The sequence below is a fragment of the Pipistrellus hanaki genome (assembly GCF_964339955.1).
Source record: "Pipistrellus hanaki genome assembly, chromosome: 12".
Taxonomy (NCBI): domain Eukaryota; kingdom Metazoa; phylum Chordata; class Mammalia; order Chiroptera; family Vespertilionidae; genus Pipistrellus; species Pipistrellus hanaki.
This window is the reverse complement of record NC_140514.1, coordinates 16,514,533-16,538,223: the sequence shown is the minus strand read 5'-3', so window position 1 is coordinate 16,538,223 and position 23,691 is coordinate 16,514,533. Positions and strand designations below refer to the sequence as shown.

General features: G+C 47.1%; 1 protein-coding gene across 1 annotated transcript; it reads left to right on the top strand.

Annotated features, from left to right (window-relative positions):
• The first annotated feature begins 1,100 nt into the window (after window positions 1–1,100).
• CYP1B1 (cytochrome P450 family 1 subfamily B member 1) lies at window positions 1,101–9,076 on the top strand. Its single transcript, XM_084901450.1, has 3 exons — window positions 1,101–1,485; window positions 2,168–3,226; window positions 6,034–9,076. Exons 2-3 carry the CDS (start codon window positions 2,169–2,171, stop codon window positions 6,620–6,622), a joined length of 1,647 nt encoding a protein of 548 aa, XP_084757576.1. The 5' UTR covers window positions 1,101–1,485; window position 2,168; the 3' UTR covers window positions 6,623–9,076.
• The last annotated feature ends 14,615 nt before the right edge of the window (window positions 9,077–23,691 follow it).

The window sequence follows — 23,691 nt, the reverse complement described above, 5'->3', positions numbered from 1 at the left end:
CACAGCTCTGCACGCAAGGGGGAGGCGACCGCGGAGGAACTTTTCAACCCCGTCAAGTTCTCTCCCCCCTCCTCCTCCTCTGCCCCCTCCTCCGCCTTGCGGGAATCCTCAGCGATCCCCGCCCCCTCCTCTCCAGCCCCCAGCTGGGCTCCGGGCCCAGCGCCCGGGCCCCGGACAACCAGGCCTGCGCGGCCCGCGCCCTCCGGCGGGCGGCGCCACCTGCAGGCGTCTGCACGGGGAAAGCTCGGGCCAGCTGCGCCCACGCTGCCAAGGACAGCGGGCCCCGGGGCGGGGGGCGGCGTCCTGCGGGGGTTCTGACATCGCTGCAGGACATATGCACATGAGCCTCACCAGCGGTCACGGACAACAGGAGGAGGGGGCATGCGTGGGGAGGGGTTTGGGGTGGGAAGGGGGGGGGTATGAGGACAATTATGGGATACATTAATCAATAAACTTTTAAAAGGGCTTCATTTATGCATGTGTCATACGAGCCTCACCAGTGGTTGCAGACAAGAGGGGGAAGGAGGGACCCGTGAGGAGGGGTTTGGGATGGGAATGGGGGGATGAGGACAATTATGGGATACTTTGATCAATAAAGATTTTTTTTTTTAAGGGCTTCATTGGAGGGCCTTTTGCTTTCGAGAACGTTACAGATACAATAACGAGGGAGGCTGCCGTGGGCAAACCCTCGCCACAAACCACACTTTCCTCTTTTCCAGACGGACAGGTTTCCCCTCCTGGCTAAGGGCGCCCAAGCAATCCCGAGCGGCGTTCTCTGGGGACCGAAGCTTAAGTCCCTGGAAGGGAAAAAGGGAGTTTCGGGGAGCGCATTCCGCGGAAACCGTGCGGCCACGATTTGGGGGGGTGACTGTGATCAAGAGCGGCTTTCGGGTGCACGGAAAGGTCAGACCGCCGCCACCAGGAACGTCCCCACCAGCTCCTTCTCCAAGGCCGTCGGGGCGCGCCCGGAGCCGCCTCGCGTGACCACCTGCGTGCGGCGCCGCCAGCGGAGCCCGAGCCCGGGACCGCCCGCGCCCCGCCCCCCGCGCCCCGCCCCGCCAGGTCCGCCGCCTCCCTCCGCTCAGACCTTAAAAACGGTCGGCGCTCTGCCTCCGGAGGGGCTGGCTGTGAGCACACGGGCCACGCCTCTGCGGCTCCAGCTGTCAGAGCCGCCACCAGCTCGGGGGGTCGTGAGAACGGGGGGATTGCCTCCACGCATACACCCCTCGCCTGAATCCCCACGCCGTTAGGAAACCCCACGTGCAGCGGGGCTCGGCGAAGGAGCCCCCTTCCTCTGCCCCCCACCCATCCCAGCGCCCCTAGCTCTGACCGCGCCTCCCGGCTCCGGCGCGGGCGCTGAGGCTCGGCAGCAGGTGCCGGGGCGGGCGCCCCGCTCTCCGGAGACGCTCAGGTCGCCGTCTCGCCCCCGCCCCTTCTCGGAGCCCGCGGGCCCTCGCCGCCGCTGGAAACCGTGCCTCTTCGCAGGTCAGTGTGTCCGCCGAGCTGCCTTCCCTTCCCGCGGCCCCTCCTATTGGGTTCTTGCAGATCGGGGGGCAAGGAGGAGGGTGGGGAGGAGGCGCAGGGCCGGGGTGATAGTCACTTAGAGGGAGCTGAGCGCCTCCATGCCCGCCGCATGGTCCCCGAATGGCAGGGACCGTTAGGCGGCTGCGGCGGGACGGTGAGGCTGATGGCAGAGAAGCAGAAACATGCCCCTTTCCACCGAAACCGGTTTGGCTCAGTGGATAGAGCGTAGGCCTGCAGACTGAAGGGTCCCTGGTTCAATTCCAGTCAAGGGCATGTATCTTGGTTTCCGGCACATCCCCAGAAGCAGCTGATTGATTACTCTCTCATCGATGTTTCTAACTCTATGTCTCTCTCTCTTCCTCTCTGAAAAAAAAAAAATCAATAAAATGCATTTAAAAAATGAATGAATGAATGAATGAATGAATGAATGAAACATGCCCCCTTCCTTTTCCTATGGGGAGTGGGTTTGGGGTGGGGAAGGACGTCTTCAGTTGCTTCTCCATTGAGGCAGCCCTTCCTAGCCAACCACCCCCCAACCTTCTCCACCTCCCTCCCCTCGCTCTTATGGCTCAGCCCCAGGCCGAGGACAGGAATTAACGTCCTCACACCTGAAGGTCCCGCCTCTGCGCTTCTCTCTCTGCAGCATGGCCACCAGGCTCAGCCTCGACGACCCGCTGCTGCCCATCACGCTGTCGGCCCAGCAGACCACGCTGCTGCTGCTGCTCTCGGTGCTGGCCGCCGTGCACGTGGGCCAGTGGCTGCTGCGGCAGCGGCGCCAGCCCCCCGGGTGCGCGCAGCAGCCCCCGGGCCCGTTCGCGTGGCCGCTGATCGGGAACGCCGCGGCCCTGGGCCCCGCGCCGCACCTCGCCTTCCAGCGCCTGGCGCGGCGCTACGGCGACGTCTTCCAGATCCGCCTGGGCGGCTGCCCGGTGGTGGTGCTCAACGGCGGGCGCGCCATCCGCCAGGCGCTGGTGCAGCAGGCCACGGCCTTCGCCGACCGGCCGGCCTTCGCCTCCTTCCGCGTGGTGTCCCGCGGCCGCAGCCTGGCGTTCGGCCGGCACTCGGAGCGCTGGAAGGCGCAGCGGCGCGCGGCGCAGGCGGCCATGCGGGCCTTCTCGCCGCTGCAGCCCCGCGGCCGGCGCGCCCTGCAGGCGCACGTGCTGGCCGAGGCGCGCGAGCTGGTGCGGCTGCTGGTGCGCGGCAGCGCGGGCGGCGCCCTGGACCCGCGGCCGCTCACGCTGGTGGCCGTGGCCAACGTGATGAGCGCCGCGTGCTTCGGCTGCCGCTACGACCACGGCGACGCCGAGTTCCTCGAGCTGCTCAGCCACAACGAGGACTTCGGGCGCACGGTGGGCGCGGGCAGCCTGGTGGACGTGCTGCCCTGGCTGCTGCGCTTCCCCAACCCGGTGCGCGCCGCCTTCCGCGAGTTCGAGCTGCTCAACCGCAACTTCAGCGGCTTCGTGGAGGACAAGTTCCTGCGGCACCGCGACAGCTTCCGCCCCGGCGCCGCCCCGCGCGACCTGATGGACGCCTGCATCCTCTCGGTGGCCAAGGAGGCGGCCCCGGGCTCCTCCGAGGGCCCCGGCGACGGCGCCGCGCGGCTGGACGACGACTACGTGCCGTCCACCGTCACCGACATCTTCGGCGCCAGCCAGGACACGCTCTCCACCGCGCTGCAGTGGATTCTCGTCCTTCTCACCAGGTAAAGCCTCCGGGAGGCGGCGGCGTGGGTCAGGCCTTGCTTTCCTCCTAGAAAAGGTGCATGGGAGCCGAAACCGGTTTGGCTCAGTGGATAGAGCGTAGGCCTGCGGACTGAGGTGGGGTCCCGGGTTCGATTCCCATCAGGGGCATGTGCCTTGGTTGTGGGCCCATCCCCAGTGCGGGGGGAGTGCAGGGGGCAGCGGATCGATGACTCTCTCTCATCGATGTTTCTGACTCTCTGTCCCTCTCTCTTCCTCTCTGTAAAAAATCAATAAAAAATATAAATTAAAGAAAGGTGAATGGGGGGGGTGTGGGAGGGTTTGGGAGGCAATGGGAAGATAAGGACACACATGCAATACCTTAATAAAATAAAATTAAAATTAAATAAAGCCCCCCAAAAAGTGCAGTGGGACCAGCATAGGCTGAAGTCGGGACCAGTGCTCCAGGAGGATTTGAGGTTGCGCTGCAGGACGCCACCTCTCAGGTCTGACATCGCGTCCTCAAACCGCAGGGCAGAGGCAGCAGGAGGGCTCGCCCCACCCAGCGGGACCTCTCCGAATCTCTGATCTTGTCGCTGCGTCTCCAAGTAGGAACACATTTGTGAGAACCCCCCTGGAAAAACAAGATTTTATTAAGTGCCCGCAGATCAGCCCAGATCTCTTCCTCCCTGCCACGGGAGAAGCATCCTTGGAAAGAAGGAAAGGGTAGCGCGGTTGGTGTGTTAAATGCTCCCCGCAGCCTTAGCCAGCTCCGCCCGCCCGTCCTCCGCGCACTCCGAGGCCCCAGGCTTGGCCCCGGGTGTGTTAGTCCACGTGGACGTGGACGTTTTAGGAAGGAGGTCGGGAACCAGTGGGTTGTGCAGGATTCTGTGAAACAGCCGCGCTGGGAGTAAGAGAATTGTTTTACGGGTGAAGAACTGGAGAGGCAGTCGCTCTTACCCAGAGCAGAACAGCATCCAGAGAGGCAGGCAGGGCATCCAGGAGGCCCCTGAGGACCTCCTGGCCCCTGGGTTCTGCTCGGTCGGTTAGCTGGTCTTCAGAGGCCACCTTAAGATCTGGGATCTTTATGAAGCTCTGGAAAGGCAGGAATCAGACAAGTTCCTCATATCACTTGGTGCCAAATTTAGCAAATAGATTAGCCATTGTTTTTGTCTGGCAACTCCACCCCAGGGGGCAAATGTCTGGCTCAAGGCAAATCGTCATTGCCTGGAGAGACCCGAAATGCTGGTGGTGGCATTCCTTGGTGGCACAGGTTAGTTGTGGGGAATGCTGAATTTCCTCCGATATGGAAAGGCAAAAACAGCTTTTTATTAGAATCCCCTGCAACCCTGCAACCCTTAGACCCTGTGCTGCTACTTTCACAAAATGGAACATTTTGAATATTTAACAGCGCTTCTCCTTCTCCGTATTATGGTCACAGAAACTCACAGTGGGGGAGGTAGGTCAGAAAGAAAACATCCCAAAAGGAGATCAATAAATCTTTAGCGTTCCCAGATAAACATAGGTATTATCTTTTGAAACAGACTTTCTCTTTTGGCAACAGATTGGGCAGAGAAAGGAAATAAAACAAGGTTGAGGTCACCTTCCATTCCATATAGCTGATAAGTACATTTTTCTTCATCCACGTCTGTAAATAGGTTTTATCAAAAGGAATAAAATACATTTACCTATTGGCTATGGCTGCTTTCATACTGCAGCACTGGCAGAGTTGAACAATTGGAACAAAGAGGGTTTGGTCTGCAGGGTTGCAGTAATTATTTGCTTTTTTTTTGTTTGTTTGTTTTTTTACTTCTGACATTTCCACTTATTGTAATGGCTATTTCCCCATCTTTTAAACTTTATTTTGATAATTTTAAAAAATCATATTGGTAGATTTCTAACATGCCTACATTAGTAATTTTTGATGGTCACATAATATTTTGCCATAGTAATATAATCATTGCACATAACCATTGCTTGAGCTTTACTGTGGTTGTTTGCATTTTAAAAATTTCAGCCGTTGTTGTGGTTCTATATTTTTGTATTTGTTATCTCCTGAAAATACATTGCTAGGTGGATTACCCTTTTGGACCTTGCTTTGTCATAAGATTTTGTTTTCCAAAAGGACTGTGCTAGTGTATGACACCAATAGTTAATGCGTATTTCAATTGGTACCATAATCTCATAAACACTGGGAATTTGCTTTCACATTTAGACGATATCACCTTTGTACCAACGAGAACAGTAGGGAGATTAGTGGGGGAAGGATCTTCTTTCAGGGCTGCATTTTAACTTTTATGGGCCTTGGGTGCTTTGCTTTTGTCTTTGTAGATACCTTACTCCATAAAAAAAGAAAATTGTATTTTATGAATATATTGGTATAAAGATAAATACATTAAAATTATATGTTAAAACATTTTCTTTGACCAAAAAGTCCATTTGAAAGAAAATATTTCTTGGGCCTCTGAAAAGTATTTTGAGTCCTAAGCATTGTGCCTATAGGAGAAGTTGGCCTTCTCCATTATCAGACTTGTTTCAGGCTGAGAAAACTTAGAACCTTTTTTGACTTATGATAGGAGAGAGAGTGTTAGCCATGGGAGGCCTATTACAGGAAATGTAACCGATAACTTATCCATCTTGTGTTTTAGTGAGGAATTAGGAAATTGTTTTAGTTTTTTTTTTTTTGGGGGGGGGGGCACAGAAAAGTGAAGTCAGCCCCCGATTCAGATAAAGAAAGTGGGATTAAAATTAATGGTAACGTGCTTTCTACGTCAAAGAAGAATGAGTTTTCCTCACCCGTTTTTTCTCCCTCTGTCTTGTTACCAAATAGGTACCCTGCAGTGCAGGCCCGGCTGCAGGCAGAACTGGATCAAGTCGTGGGTCGAGACCGTCTGCCCTGCCTGGACGACCAGCCCAAACTGCCCTACACCATGGCCTTTATCTACGAAGCCATGCGCTTCTCCAGCTTCGTGCCCATCACCATTCCTCACGCCACCACCGCCGACACCTCCGTCCTGGGCTACCACATCCCCAAGGACACAGTGGTGTTTGTGAACCAGTATTCCGTGAACCACGACCCCCTGACGTGGCCTCGCCCGGAGGACTTCGATCCCACCCGGTTCTTGGACCAGGATGGCCTCTTCAGCAAGGACCTGGCCAGCAGCGTGATGATTTTTTCGATGGGCAAGCGGCGCTGCATCGGGGAAGAGATCTCCAAGACGCTGCTGTTCCTCCTCACTGCCGTCCTGGCTCACCAGTGCAGCTTCCAGGCCGATCCCGACGAGCCCGCCAGAATGGAATTCACTTACGGCCTGAGCATCAAACCCAAGTCCTTCAAGGTCAATGTCAGCCTCAGAGAGTCCATGGAGCTCCTGGACAGGGCTGTCCAGACGCTACCAGCCGAGGAAGACTGCCAGTGAGAAGCCAGAAGCAAGCTGGGATTTCAGAAGGAGTGTGGGGGGATGGGGAGTAACGTTTTCCAGCTCCTCTGGGCCACTTTCTCTCAGTTGGCGTCCAAAGGGAGCCCACGTCAGCACTGGGCCGTGCGGGAGCCCTGGGGAGATTTCCTTTCCGTTCAGGAGGGAAGAGGCCCACAGAAGTTGCACACACACACGGAATGCTGGGAGTGCTTTCTCCAGAGAGCATTCTTTGGAGGTGAAACACATCTGGGCCCACATGCAGAGCCGCCTGGTGAAGAGGTACTTCCAATAGCCATGCTTTCGTGGGTGGGGTCCCAGGTGGATGTTCTGTGGGCTGAACAGCCGTTATAAAACCGTATTTAGCAAAGTTTCAGCATAGATTGTTAAATAGGCACAGGCAAATAACTTCAGTGTAAGACATGTGATTGGGGGTGAGAGGGAAAAGATTCAGACCGGAAATTTCCTTCTCGTCTTGTCAGTACCACAGCTTAAGGGCAGTGTTCGGCACACTGCGGCTCGAGAGCCACGTGCGGCTCTTTGGCCCCTTGAGTGTTTTCTGCAAATGCCAGCTTAGGAGTGCCCTGATTAATTGAATAACAATGTACCTACCTGTATAGTTTAAGTTTAAAAAAAATTGGGCTCTCAAAAGAAATTTCAATCGTTGCACTGTTGATATTTGGCTCTGTTGACTAATGAGTTTGCCGACCACTGGCTCAGGGTATCTGTGGATGGATTTATCTTTTGGCCTACTGATGTGCTTTCTCATGCCTTTTTGGGTGGTTCATAAAGTCATTTGCTGAAAAGGAAATTCATAGTAGTTGGTTTAATGATTATAGTGGGTTTCAGTAATTTATCATTAATTATAAAATGTAAGTAGTTAAATTGTAAAACATTCCAAGCTGTGTTGATTGCCAAAGTACAGAATTTCAATTGTAAGCAACATCCCCACCCCCCCAAAAAAAAACAACAACGCACAAGTCTTACCAGCCCAGCTAAGCTTTAAATCATGTAATTGCAATGCACTGAGTTTAATAATTAGCATAGCTTTTAAAAAAAAAATCATCCAATAGTACTCATTATGTATACACATATAATTAATTATTCATAGGCAGTAAGTATTAGTTATTTTATTATTACATTCTTAGTATTATTTTGGTCAAGAAAAGGTTGCACAACATATATCTTTTATATTGTCATAGAAAATTGAAATGTATGACCAATTCAACTAATTCTGTCTCAAATACTTGAAATGAGTTAGAGTAAGTCAACTACCTATTTTTGACATGGAAACCAAGTTGAAGCAAACAAAGCCTTGCCTTTCATCCAAAACTCGAATGACAACTGAAAAATCTCAAAATTGGATCTACAAGATGTCTCTTCCTTATTACTTTACAATATGTTTATTAAAATTCTATTCATAATACAGAATCTCTTTTAAAAATTGACCAAGTTAATACATTATAATTCCAAACTCTTCGCACACTTAAAATTTAATGTAATTTTAAAGACATTCTAATTATTGAGAACAAGTTGAAGTTCCCGGAAATCTGACCGTTAGCCATTGGAACGCAGAGAAATTGCACCTGTGTTTCCTGATGAATAGCCAACAATGCAACAAGTTACCTGGATGTTATCTTTATTAAGAATGAAGAGGGAAAATTATATAACAGACCTATTTTTTTTCTTTTAAATTATTTTTTAAAATAGCGTTAATGTCAGTGTTTTGGAAAGTCAGAATCAGAAGGCAGTCTCGGGGGGCTGTTTTGGGCACTGCGTTGTGTATTGCTGAAGCTGGTCAGATAAATTGTATTGTCTAAGACGGGCAACCCAGGGAGCTGTACTTTTGGTAACTGAAAACATAAAGCCTGAACTAAACGTATACATTCAGTTTATGCAAATAATCTGACAACCTTAAAAAAAAAAAGTAAGAGTACAAAATGAAGTTTGAAAGACTAACTTTCATCAAAATCATGAAGGAGTGTATTATAGTTGTGTGTGTAGGGGTGGAAAGAGTAAAGAGTGAATAACTGAAAAGGAAGAAAGATGGTTAAACTTCCCTACCCATTCCAATTTAATTAATTTGAAATATGAATATTTAGAAAAAAGACGTTTTTCGTATACCTTTATTAAATCCCAAGTAGACTTTTAAAAATTCACAACATATTAGATCTATTTTGTAACTCAAAAATCTTTTTTAATCCTCCCCTGAGGATGTGTTTTTATTGATTTTTCTTTAGTGAGAAGGGAAGGGAGAGAGAGAGAGAGAGAGAGAGAGAGAGAGAGAGAGAGAGAGAGAGAGAGGCATCAATATGAGAGAGAAACATCGATCGGTTGCCTCCCATATGCACCCTGACCAGGACTGAACCCACAACCGGGAACTGAACTCACAACCTTTTGGTGTTTAGGACGGCCCTCCAACCAACCGAGCCACCCGGCCAGAGCTGTAATTTGAAATTTTTTTTTTAGTAGAAATTTCACATAATTTTAATTATAAAATCTCATAGCCGTTCATCTCGAATGAAATAAAAAACTGTTTGTGCCAGTATTTTTAAGGGCTCTAAAGTCAACTATAGAAATGAGGCCTACCAATACATTTAAACTTTTCTGGTACTGGCAATTCCAAAATACTATTACCTTCTCCCCTCCTCCCTCCAACAGGGCTGAGAATGTGACTTTGGGCTGCCTTATCCTGCTTATTCTGGGAGGTGTGCGCAGTAATCACATACTAATCTGGATGCCTTATTAAGTAGACCAGATCCAGATGTGCTGTAATCCGTTTCTTCTGCAGTTTTTATGGACGTGTACTCGGCTCATGTGCTTTTTCAGCAGGGGGAAAGCTGTACTTATATAGAAGAAAGTAAGGTGGATGCTTGGAGGTTAGCTGGTTTATGTAATATGTTTCTAACCTAGTTAAAGGAAGGAAAGCAAACCCCAAAACAAAGAAAAATAATCAAATTTGGGGGCTATGGTAACCATGTTACTGGCTAATCAGAAAACCTCGTTTTATTTCTGCCAGAGGGGGCGGGGGAAATGCACTTGCTGGTCACCATTATAGTCAGAACGTCTACTCCAGGTAATTGCAATAAAGTATACTTAATATATAAATGCTTCATTTATATATTAAAGCTTTGACTTTATAAGAAAATTGCTTGTTTTCCAAAATAAAAAGAAGGTGTCTCAGGTTTGTTTTTTTGGGGGGGGTTATCTAAAAGCCTCCATGTCTCAGAACTTAGCCTGTACCTGTGAAATGGTATTATAGCCTTAATATTTTCATATTACATCTATATTAGATCAGATAATTGCATAGCATTATATATTCATTTGTGTGTTTTTTAGCTATGAAACAAATATGTAATAAAAAGCTATACTTCATTAGATGTTTATAACTCAAGGATAACTTCTTATTTAACCTCTTATTATTTTTGTATTTTATCATGTATGCTTTTAATCTGTACATAGTGACTATAATGCATAGTTGTACCTGAAATAGATTTTAGGGACACAGCATTAATATGTAGCTTTTACTGTTCGATATAGCAAATCAAAAATTCTAAATCTGTAATTACCTATAATAGGACACCATTGCTGAAATAATAAAAATCATTTTCAAAATCATAAAGTTTTACTTTATATTGTAGCAAATACAGCCTAATGCATTTATTCATTTCAACTACTATTTTTTCAAATATATATTTTATTGATTTCAGAGAGAAATGGAGAGGGAGATAGAAACATCAATGATGAGAAAGCATTATCAATTGGCTGCCTCCTACATGGCCCACACTGGGGATCCAGAATCGAACCGTGACCTCCAGGTTCATAGGTCGATGCTCAACCACTGAGGCCTTCCTATCAACTACTATTGTTAAGTGATTAAGTTAAAATGTTGCATTGTAAGCATTTTATTTAGTCATTCTACATTTTAGGTTGCTTCCTTCCTTTCCTTTTTTTTTTGTTTTTTTTGTTTTTTGTTTAATAGGCTTGTACCACTCAGCTTCCTACCAACTTTGTGACTTCATATTTTTGAATTTGTAAGAACCAACACAGACATTCAGTTTGAATAGCAAACAACACCACCAATATCAAAATTAATGGGAATTCATTTTAGTTTTGAAAGATTGAATAGAGTGGGACTGTAAGACTCCGGCCTTATATTTCTGCTTCGTCTAAAAAATGGAGGGCGCATTTTTCCTTGCAACAGCACATGAATCTTTTCCTTGAGTATTTCATTCCTTGTTTTTGGTTTTTGGGTGTTTTTTTTTTTGGTTTTTTTTTGCATGTTTTATTTGGTTGATACACATTCATTCATTTGTTTTTAAAATACATACATATTAATTAATGTCCAATAAGATAGAATGGATGAGCATATTCTGTAATACACAGCACCGGAATCCTTTTCCGATGCTTATTTACCTGGGGAGAGACTTGGCTTCTCAGGGCCCCTCCGTGGCCTCCAGGCCTTCACGCCCCGCCCTCCCAGAGGCAGCGCCATGCAGTGCCCAGGGCGCTGATGGCTTCCGGACTTTAGCTCCCATTGCTGCGAAAACGAGAAGAGAGATTGCGAAGTAAAATTGCACGTCATTGATACACTGGCTTGAGAACATGATTTTAGCAGCCAAGGGTATGGCTAGGAATTGGTTTAACAGAATACTCATTTTCCAGATGTACTAGCAAAGGATCTTGGGAATGGTAATAAAGTTTCAGGACGATTGAAATAAATATTTTCAAAGGAAAAAAAACACACATTTCTTTAACAAAATCCTAATTGGGGTCAGGTGTTGACAAACATGACAAGCCGAGTTGGGTTGTACCCAATCAATGCGCTAGAACAGCAGACTGAAGCTCAGGGTAGGGAATGAATGCAGCTTGGGACAGAAGACAGGCGTGGTTGTTGCAAACTCAAGGTCATTTCTATAACCCCGAAGCCAGTCAATCTGTCTGCACAAGGGCTTCAGAAGTTTTGGCTGCTAACGCTCCCTTATTTTGGTTCAGTGACTCATATACTCTCTGCTCTCCAGTTCTGACCTATGAGTTATAATTCTTAGAGGGGGGAAAGGAAATGAATACGTTCAAATACATTCAGAAGCAATCATTTTGAATGCAGAAGATTGGAGAAAAATAATCTAGTTTAAATAGGTAGGGGCAATCTGTAGGCAAACAACAGATTTGTTGTGTATGGCTCCTTTATTCACGCGCACCCAGTCTGTGTAGGCTTCGTGAACACTCTTCAGTCTGTGTCAGGTGTGAGGGGAAGGAATGGAGCTAAAGTATACTGAGCACTTACTGTGTATGAATCACCATGCTGATCACTGGAATGCATACAACACAACCCTGTGAGGAGGCCAAAAGTATACATTTAGAAGCGGCAATTATAAAGTCCAGCGCGGCTAGGGAGCGGACAGGAGTCCTGAGGAGGGGCGACGGGGGATTGGGAAACGGGAAGAGACAGACGCAGAAACAGTAGGGAAAGCTGGGACCGGGTGGGACAGCTGTCCTCTGATGGAGACACAGTGACCCAGAGCTGGTGCAGTGCGTTTATTATAGACAGTATAATTCCAGGAAGTTTTACTAGCGTTTAAACTAAGGAAATTATGTGAAATCATGGTTAAAGATCAAGCTGTAATTTTTCATTCTTGTGGCTTGTTTGTAATGGTCACTCCTGGCTAAGCCCAGATAGTTGTGTCCGTTCCTTGGGGTGGGGGTTTGGGTGGGGGGGGGGGAGATCAGGGATGGGGCCAGATAGGGTGAGGGGCTGTGGGCCGATCAGGGGCAGGGCCAGCCAAGGGGAGGAGCCACGGGAGGTTGGCTGCCCAGCTCCACCCCCTGATCTGGCCGGTTCTCTGGCTGTAGTGGACGTCATAGCAACAGGTCGTTCTGGTTGTGACGGCGTTCTGGTCCCTGGCTTCTTATTATAATTCAACTAATAGCCCTGCGCACGAATCCGTGCACCAGTAGCTCACCAATAGCTCACTGCTGCCCTCCAGTAGCTCTCTGCCCCTGCCCCCTCCTCCCCCCATAGCTTGCTTCCCTGCCCCCTCCTGTAGCTCTCTACCACCCACTCATAGCTCGCTGCCCCACCCTCCTGCTGATCCGTGATCCTGGCATTACTTGGTTGGTCATTTGCATATTACATCTTTATTATATAGGATGCTGTAAGTGTTCTCTGAGCACCTGATAGGGGGCAGGCACTGTTCTGGACATTGGGCATATAACACTGAACAAGGCGACCAGCTCTTAGAGCTGACATTCTAGTGGGGTGGGTGGAGAGAGAGAAGATAAAGAAATAAGACTTTAGTTCATTGTAAGTGTGCTGTCTGTAGAGACAATAAAACAGAGTGAGGTGTGTGTGTGTGTGTGTGTGTGTGTGTGTGTGTGTGTGTTACGGAGACTCTAGAATGAGTAGCCAGGGAAGACTTTGTGAAGGAGGTGACATGAAGAGGCAGGATTCGGGACACGCATCCTCTCCCTCCCTCCCTATGTGAAGTAAATAGGAGCCCTGCGTTATCAGACAATCAATTAATTACCAGAAGAAAAACAAAGCTGGTTGGGACCCATTAACTTTAATTTATGGTCACTAATGCATCACAGACCGCAGTCTAAAGTAAAATAACCTCAGCACACCCAATGACAGATGTTCCAGGCAGGCCCTTAATCAACCCCGGCTTTTGGTTTTGCCAAATGGCATCGGTACGGTCCAGACTGTTTCCTGCCTGAGACTCCCAAGTTCATTCCGGACCATGTTCCCCTGGGAGCGCTGGAGCCATTCCTGAGGAATTACGAGGAGGCAGGCAGGCGCTCCGTGGCCCAGAGTGTGCTTGGATGCAAGTTAAAATGGCACGCTGGTTCTTCCATTCTACGTGCACCAAAGGATTTCAAATTGATTCTTTGAAACTCATCACGGATCTTCTTCTGGGATACTTGATCAGTCTGCCCCGGCCCTTAAGAAAACGTTTCTTAGGTCTGATGAAAAGGATTTCCACCCTGGTCTCCGTGGGATGCTGAGCAGCCGTGGGCTACTGTTTCTGGGCTCTGCTGCCGACCCAGAAACGCTGTCCTTGCTGTTCCTTTTTTTTTTTTTTTTTTTCCTCTCTCTCTTTTACATTTATGACAGCCCTTGCTGTCATCCAGGCCTTGGGACCCCAGGGCTTGGGTCACACCCAGCTTCGAGAGGGCCACACAGTTCCATCCCACACGTGGAGGAAGCTGCCAGGGCTGCCTCGTGTCCCGCAGGCTCTGTCCCCACCGTCCTGGCGCTTCCTCTGGTGCGGACTCCCCCTGCTCACATGTCACCGCTGCTCAGCCACGGGCCAGAGGGCACTTCGGTCCTCTCACTGCCCTCCCCAGCAATCACCATTTCGATCGAAGACTCTGCCTCTGCCGTTTCCACAGCCCCCAAGCAAATCCGGTTGGCACTGCTTTCCCACGTTTGGCATTGACCTTGAGGGAAGAAGTGGGGAAATAACAGGCTGGACAGAGAGGTGGAAGAATAAAGTTGATTTTTTTTTTCTGTTGTGTTTTCCAACGTGGTTTCCAGAAACTTACTGCAGTATATATATATTTTAAAAAAAAAAAAGTAGAGTGAGCCTGCCCACCACTTAGTTTTAATTTCTGATTTCCAGAGATGGTTCCGGAAACACCTACCGTGGCTTTGTTAATAAAATCAACACAGCTGTCCTTCCTCAGTGCACCGCAGGCTCACTGTTTTTGTGACAAAGTGTCAGTGAGTGCGGGTCATGGAACAGGCCTGCCACAGGCTCTGCAGAGACAGACCAGCGTCTTTCTCATTGTCTTTGCCCCTCCCCCCATCTCCCTCCCGTCTGAGCTCAAACCCCACCCAGTTAAGGAAGCCTCTTTTGACCACTCAGTTTAACATCCAGTCTGCCCAGCACCACCTCCTCACCCTCTCCCACCCCGGCACTCTCAAACTTGCTTTGCCTTGCTCTACTTTTTCTGTTTTTCTTCCCCTCTGCTCCCCTTTCCCATAGCAGTGCCTCCTTTTGATCTCACATTAACTTAAACTTTGAATCTTGTGTATGGTTTCTTGCCTGTCCCTATCAGAATATAAATACCACATGGGTGTGCGTATCTTCCTGATTCTTGATCACTGGACTATCCAATCGTCCTGCTGGATTTTCTACATGATATCCACCAACTGGTTTGCATTATATTTTCAATTCACATGGTTTGAATTCACTGCCCACATAAACAATCCACTCACAAAAGAAATTAATCATTTGCCCTCGAGCCATGTGCTAGCCAACAAGGTAGTCATTAGTCACGCACAGCTATTGACATGTAGAGTAACTAAAATTAAATAAAGTTAAACGTGCAGTTCCCTCGTCACACTAGCCATATTCCAGTGGCTACTGCGGTGGACAGCACAGATCTAAGCCACATCCATCCTAGCAGAAAACTCTGTTGGACTGGACAGTCTGCTACCGGCGAATCAGTCTGTCAGCTTCCTGGATTTTCTGGTCAATTTGTTGAATTTTTTTATTTGACCGGAAACCATGCATTTAGCATCTACTTTACGTAATTAGAAATGTGAGCTGCGCAGGGAGGACTCAGAGACCTTGCTTCTTTCAGCAAGTAGGTCTGTAGATACAGGTAACATGAGGATATGAATCAGGAGCCTTGAGGTAAATACAGATAAAGTGCTGGAGAAATCCAAAGGAAGGAGAGACTCGTGTTTCCCAGTTCAAGATAGGAAATCAAGGCAGGCTTCTTGGAGGAGGTGGGTCTGAAATGGAACACTGCCCATCACCCCAGTTCTGAAGCAGAGAACACGCAACACCTGATAACTAAAGGAGAGAAACTGTACGAAGTAATAATCTGGTGGGAAGGTTAACTCCAAACAAGGAGTCTCAAAGTTGTGGTTCCCAGGGGTTTGGAGTTATGATTTTAACCTCTCTGCCTTGGGCTCATTCACTCCTTCCCCTGAGCCCACAGGGGCTGACCTGTATGGACCTGGCCTTCACCAGAGTGGAAGAACCCAATGCTCCCAGTGGAAAATAAACACAGGTTGAAGAAACAAGGCATGGGAGGAGAACAATTATTTTCCAAGAAAAAAATTTAAATATCCAAGAGCCAGTGTGGCTTTCTAATACCACTGTTACACATTGACTATTTCCTTTGTATTTATTCTGTTACTGTTCAGATGGACTCAGTGAGCTCCATTGCAACCAACCATCTCGGTAGGTGAATCCTCTGTGGTTTACACCAGAGGCCCATGGGCTATGGACCAACTATACATTTGATTGGTTTCAGAGAGGAAGGGAGAGGGACGGAGATAGAAACGTCAATGATGAGAGAGAATCACTGATTGGCTGCCTCCTATACACCCCACCCTGGGGATGAACCTGAAACCTGGGCATATGCCCTGATCGGGAATTGAACCATGACCTCCTGGTTCATAGGTCAGTGTTCAATCACTGAGCCATGCCGGCCAGGCCAAATTTCAATATCTTTAAGTAAAGTCATGTGGGAACAACAACCACACTCAGTTATGGTCCATGACTGCTTTCCTGCTACAGTGGCAGAGTTGGGTAATTGTGACCGAGACCACACAGCCTGCAAAGCCTGGAATATTTACTAACTGGTCCCTTATAGAATAGGTTTACCATCCTGGTCTATACCATCAACTTCTCGAGGCACCAACTAACGATGATGATAACCGCTTCATGCAACTCAAGCACTTCGTGGTTACCAAAAGCACCTCCCCACGCATCATTTCTACCTCTGCCTTGAATCGTCCGGCACTGTGCCAGAGCCCTGGCAGCTGCTGCTGCTTCTCAGAGAGACAGGAACCCCCCGAGCCAAAGCCCCAACTGAGGTCACTAGGGATCTAGAAGGAGGTCAAAGGCATTTTTCATGAAGGAAATATCCCAGGTTGTTTGAAAATGTAGGCGTTTTACTAGAGACTAGAGAACACAGCAGTTAAATCCCCGCAAAATTCAGGCCCAGGCAATGTAATAACATCACTACAATGAAATCTAAAAACAGACTGTGGCTTCAGGATGTGAAGTCCTTGCTCAATTTTCTTCTTCTTCCGAACTCTTTGGTCTGTGTCGTTTATATCATCGGAGAGCATGCCACAGTTTCTCAATTAGTACACATAATCTACGATGATGTAGCAATCAAATAAGCTACGTTCTTCCTCAGACGATCCTAGGGGACACTCTGGCATGTGTGTTTGAAGAATTCTCATATGTTCTTATGTGCAGAGCACAGTAAAACCAAGTATAATGTCACATGTATTCAGATCAGTCCAGCCAGAATTTATTCAGCACAGGCTTTAGATTTCTAAACATTAAGTACTATTAGATCTTGTTGTAAAATAAAGACATCTCCTGATTCAGAGGTCTTCATTGTCTATTCCAGGAGCCACACTCAACAAACACCCCTCACACAGTGTGATGGATGGTGTACCAGAGATGCATACAAAGTGCTATGGCAATAAAGTTTAGGAAATACCGCCTTCTCCTAGGGAATGTGGGGAGATGGGGTTAGAGCGGAGGTGCTATGTGAGGTAGGCCATGAAAGTTGCGTAGGGGTTGACCAGAGAGACACATTCCTGAGGAAGGCGGATGAAAAGATCCTGGACAAGTCCCTGAGGCATGGAAGGGCCTGGTCATGTGTCGTGTCCCTGCTGAGTCCCCAGGGCATGGCACAGTGCTGGCCCCTCAGATGTGCTCAATAAACACCTGTTGAATGAATGGATATGATGGGGTGGCAATAACCCAGGGGGAGTAGGGGACTGTGTTATATATGCTTAACACACTATTTGGGGACCATTTTAGGGACTAGCTGAGACTGACTTTTCATTTAATATCTCAAGTATCTGTGGACCAATAAATGGTACTTCTTGGAGCCCTTAGATAGAGCTTGAACTCCTTCTTCAGCAGCATTTCTGAAGCTCTCTCCTGCTCTGGCGCATATGGTCGACAGCATGTACATGTCTGACATGCCCATGAAACCCCCAAAACTTCCTAGGGCATTTAAGGTAATAATACTGAGATACTCAACTTGTGATTACTGAATGGCCACTTGCCATCCAATATTTGGTCTTAGGTAAGACGGGCTGTGGGTCTTGGGCAACTACATTTGGGAGACACTATTTTTTTTTTTCTCACTCAGAAGAGCTTATTATGATTCAAGTGAAAAAATGTTATTATAGGGAGTAACCTTAATTCAACCAGTCATTTGTTTGTAAAGGACATTATTTGCACTAGCTGGTACTTTATTTTTAGTAGCACAATACTGTCAATCTCACAATGAATTACGGTAGAATAACTGGGATTAACAATCACTGCTTTGAATGACAACTGAGCCTTGAAATTTATAGATTGGGAAGCCATGGAATGAGTGGCTGAAGATCCATCCTGCATGGTCACTTTGCTGAGATTTGAATCCCATACACAGGAAGGCCGGAGTATGGGAGTGAACTGCCCACCCTCTCATGTCAAAGTAGAATGTTTTCTATTTGACTTCAGAGTCCCTATAATTCTTGGGAACTGATTTTTATTTTATTTTTTTAAGTTTGTAGAAAACAGCCCCTGGGTGGGAGGGGGAACAACTGCTGATAATGGCAGTTAAAAGAAAGAGAAGTAGAGGAAGAAGGCTCCAGAGGCAGGTTCATAAACGTGTATGAAGAATCATCAAGAGGATGAAGGTCACTCTACATTCTCACTTCCACTTCACTGCCCTGTGCACAAGAAATTTAAAGTCTTCTCACCACTCACAGCTGCTTCCAGACATAATATTCTGATTGAATGTGAAGGATTGAGTGTATCATCAACACCTTTCCCCCAAATTTTGTTTTCACTGTGAATTTGCATGACCCTGAAGGAAGGACTGGCAAATCAAAGATAAACACCAAACCACGCTTCGCCTAATTGCATAGATTCCAGATTAAGGAAGCCTGAGTTAATGAGGTGTCATGCCCTAGAATAAATCTTAATCCTTGTCACTGAGGTTGGTGATGTATTTCCTAAGCATGTTCTTTCCCCCTCGGGCACAGCCAGCCTCACCAGGTATAGCTTGTTCTATCCTTGCCACAACTCTGATTCAGGCCTTATAGATAATGTGCCCTTTGTCATGCATTTCAGATAATTTTTCCAGGTGGAAGGTTCACAGGAGCAAAAGATTACCCATGAGTGTCCTCATATGCTACTTTTCTCTCTCATCTCTTCCTAAATCTTAGCCACTGAGACCATTCAGGAGAGTTCTAAAGGATAATGTATTGCTTTTATAGGCAGGAAGCTACGTTCAGAGTAAGAATTACTATTCAGTTTCAAATCGTGACGCTTCTGTTAGAGCACAGAGTGTGGGTGTGGGTGGGTGGGGGGGGGACCATAAATACAAATACAAATCACCCCAAATTAAATAAGAGCCCATTACAATTTTTGAAACTCATGTCTTTCAAGTAGTGTCTTATAGTTCAGAGTGCTTACCTTTTTACAATCTTCTTATAGTTATTGCCTAATTTTCTGTTTACATAGATCTTATAGATAATGACATCAATCATAATTTAATAGAATAACACGTGTTATTACACCAATTCAATAGATGAATGAAAGTAATCACTCAGAGCCATATGATGAAATTGTCCTTTGTTCCTACTTTAAGAAATACATGTGGAGTTCACAGAGAATCATGTTTTCTCTTGATTCCAAGTTCTTAATGAGCTGACCGGAGATTTCATTAGAAATGGAGGCATCATGGGATATCCTGGCCAGCTTTTCTGCCCATTTGGAAACTAGATGGCATTCAGTCAGGCTGGGCACAGGCCCAATGAACTTCTTAAGGCTCCACAAACACATCTGAGTTTTGAAAACAATGTGATGGACCGGTCACATATTTGCTTTTTGAGCAACAGGAGGGGGAAATCAGAGAAATTAGTGCTGTATGTGGGGATATATAGAAGGAGATATGGTCAAGAAAGGTATTTTTTCAAAGGAAGTGATGCCTAGGCATGTGCATATGCTGGGCACAGTGGTCCTTTTATCTTTCCTTCTTCTTCTTAAATAATACCCTTCAACGTCCTATATAATAAAAGTCTAATATGCAAATCGTCCCCTCCATCAGGAGTTCGACTGGGGGTTCAAGCAGAGAACAAGGCCACTGGCCAACCTCCTGAGGCCCCTCCCCTCTGCCATCCCTGCCCCCCTATCATCCCCTCCCCCTCCCAGTCAGGGGACCTCATCTGTGCACGATATTGTGCACTGGGCCTCTAGATTCATATAATACTGGTTTGGTGGATCAATTCCTTTAGCTTTTTCTTGTTTGTGAAGCTGTTTATCTGACCTTCAATTCTAAATGATAGCTTTTCTGGGTAATCTTGGTTGAAGGTCCTTACTATTCATCACTTTGAATATTTCTTGCCACTCCCTTCTGGCTTGCAAAGTTTCTGTTGAGAAATCAGTTGACAGTCATATGGGTACTCCCTTGTAGGTAATTAACCACTTTTCTCTTACTTCTTTTAAGATCCTCTCTTTGTTTTTTAGCCCTTGGCATTTTAATTATGATGTGTCTTGGTGTGGGCCTCTTTGAGTTCCTCTTGTTTTGGACTCTCTGAGCTTCTTGAACTTGTAAGTCTATTTGTTTCACCAGGTAGGGAAAGTTTTCTGTCTTTATTTGTTCTTGCTCTCTCTCTTTTCTTTCTGCCCACCACCCACCTCCTCCCCAATAATGTGAATGTTGGTACGCTTGAAGTTGTCCCAGAGGCTCCTTACACTTTCTTCATATTTTTGGATTCTTTTTTCTTTTTTCTTTTCTGGTTGGGTGTTTTTTGCTTCCTCAGACTCAAAATCATTGATTTGACTCTTGGAATCCTCTATTCTATTGTTGAATCCCTATAAATTGTTCTTTGTTTCAGTTTGTGTATGCTTAATTTCTGAGTGATCTTTTTCATGTCTTTGACATTCTCACTAAGATCCTTGAAAGTCTCATGAAGATCCTTGAGTAACCTTATAACCATGGTTTTGAACTCTGTGTCTAGTAGTTTGCTTGCTTCCATTTTGTTCATTTGTGACACGTTTCTCTGTCTCTGCATTTTGGCTGCTTCCCTGTGTTTGTGTGTATGTGTTAGATAGAGCTGTTATGTCTCCTGGAATTGGTAGAGTGGCCTTGTGTAGTAGGTGCTTTAGGGCCCAGTGGCTCAGCCTCCCCAGTCACCTGAGTGGGCACTCGAGGTGCACCCCTGTAGGCCGTGTGCACAGTCCCGTAGTTGAGCCTTGATTGCTGTTGGCATCTCGGGAGGAGACAACCTCCAGGCCAATTGGCTGTGAGGACCAGCTGTGAGAACAGTGGGAGAGCTGCTGTGCGAGAGCTGCTGTGCGAGAGCCAGTCTCTGGCCTTTTATTGAAGGGTTTGGGGCACCAGCTGCAGCTGGTCTGAAGCCTGAGGCAGCACAGGCTGTTCATAGGGAAAAGCTGCTGCAAACAGCTTAGGCTGAGCTTGCAAATTGGATGGGGCGGGGTCTCAGGGAATCACTAGGGCAGAGCAAACAGTGAGCTCCAGGCTGATGGAGACTCCGGTATGCCTGCCACAGGGGAGGTCCCAGCACCGGGACAGTGACCCTTGCGAGCACCCCTGTCTGAGAGAAAGCCGCCCCTAGTTCCTGCCCTGATGCCAGACAACCCAGTTGCTCCCCGTCTGTGTCGGGGTCCCCAGCGCTGGAGCTCAGAAGAAGCCGACTGACCCTGTAAGTTTGGGCACCGGCCCTTCACACCTGGGCCTCCCGCAGCCTCAGAGTCACCTAGCCCCAGTCCCCGATGGTTTTCACAGCCTGGCCTGTAGTTGCGTGGACTTCTCTTCCCAGCCCTGGAACACTGGGCTGGGGTTTGGTGTGGGTCTGGGACGCCCTGCTCCTCAGAGACAGTCTCCCTCTGGATTAAAAATACAGCACACCTGGGTGTGAGGGCGGCCGGTCCTCGCCTCCACCGCTCCAACCAGTCTCAGAGTGCTTGCTTTGTTACTGTTCTAGCTGTGATGGAAAGCAGGCCTTCCGTTCAGCCAGCTTTCATGGTGGTTCTGCATTTCGGTTGTGATCTGGATGTGGTTGTGGGAAGCGGCGAGTCGGGCGTTTATGGATGGGCTTGGGGCACGCTGCCACCAGCTGCAGCTTATTGGAGGATCTCAGCCAAGTCTGAAGCCCAGGCCAGCACATCCGGTTCTCCTCTACCCCATCTCTTTCTCGAACAAACCAAGTCGCCCCAAACAGGGCCCGTGTCTGGGGGAACTGAGAGCTGGAGGGAATGTTCTGGGAGTCTTAGTGTCTGGGTCTGCAAACTGCGGCTCGAGAGCCACATGTGGCTCTTTGGCCCCTTGAGTGTGCCTCTTCCACAAAATACCACGGCCTGGTATTTTGAAGAAGTGGTGTTAAGAGAAGTTCAAGTTTAAAAAATTTGGCTCTCAGCCAAAACCAGTTTGGCTCAGCGGTAGAGCGTCAGCCTGCAGACTAAAAGGTCCCGGGTTCGATTGCGGTCAAGGGCATGTACGTTGGTTGCGGGCACATCCCGGGTAGGGGGTGTGCAGGAGGCAGCTGGTCAATATTTCTCTCTCATCGACGTTTCTAGCTCTCTATCTCTCTCCCTTCCTCTCTGTAAAAAATCAATAATATATATATATATATATATATTATTATAAATATATATATATATATATATAAAAGTTGGCTCTCAAAAGAAATTTCAGCCGAAACCAGTTTGGCTATGAACATAGGGGTGCATACATTCTTTCTGACAGGTGTTTCAGGTTTCTTGTCCTAAGTGGGATCACTGGGACAAATGGAAGTTCCATGTTTAGTTTTCTTAGGAAACTCCATACTGTTTTTCCATAATGGCTATATCAGTCTGCATTTCCACCAGCAGGGTACTAGGGTCTCCTTTCTCCACATTCTTGCAGTCATGTGTTGATGGTAGCCATTTTGACATGTGTGAGGTGACATCTCATCATCGTTTTTTTTGTTTTGTTTTGTTTTGTTTGTGTGTGTGTGTTTTAATATATTTTATTGATTTTTCACAGAGGAAGAGAGAGGGATAGAGAGTTAGAAACATCGATGAGAGAGAATCATTGATCAGCTGCCTCCTGCACATCCCCTACTGGGGATGTGCCGGCAACCAAGGTACATGCCCTTGACTGGAATCGAACCCGGGACCCTTCAATCCGCAGGCCGACGCTCCATCCACTGAGCCAAACTGGTTTCAGCTCATCGTCGTTTTAATTTGCATCTGATGATCAGTGACTGAGCATTTTTTTCATGTGTCTCTTGGCCATCTGTATGTCCACTTTGGAGAAGTGTCTGTTTGGGTCCTTTGCCCATTTTTTGATTGGATTGGTGTCTTCCTTTTGTTAAGCTATATGAGAGTTCCTCATATATTTTGGATATTAACCCTTTTTCAGATGTATCGTTGTTCTCCCAGACAGGGGGCTCCCTTTTCATTTTGTTGACGGTTTCTTTTGCTATGCAGAGCTTTTAATTTTGTTGTCCCACGTGTTTGTTTTCTCAGTTTCCTGCGCTAGGTGATGTATCTATAAACATATTGCTATGAGAGATGTCTGAGATTTGCTGCCTGTGGTTTCTTCTATGAAATTGTGGTTTCCTGACTTATGTTTAAGTCTTTTATCCATCTTGGGTTTATTCTTGTGTACGGTATAAGTTGGTGGTCTAATTTCATTTTTTTGAATGGATCTGCCCAATGTTTCCAACACCATTTATTAAAGACTATCTTGTCTTCCATTTTATGTTATTGCCCCCTTTCTCAAATGTTGACCATAATGGTTTGGGTTGATTTCTGGGGTCTCTGTTCTGTTCCATTGATCTATATGCCGGTTCTTGTGCCAGTAGCAGGCTGTTTTGATTGTGGAGGCTTTGTAGTATAACTTAATATCTAGTATTGTGATTCCTCCAACTTTGTTGTTCTTTCTTAAGATTGATGCAGCTACTTGGGATCTGTTTTGGTTTCATATAAAATTTTGGAGTGTTCTAGATCTGTGAAATATGCTGCTGGAATTTTAATAGGGATTGCATTGAATCTGTAGATTGCCTGGGATAGTATGGACATTTT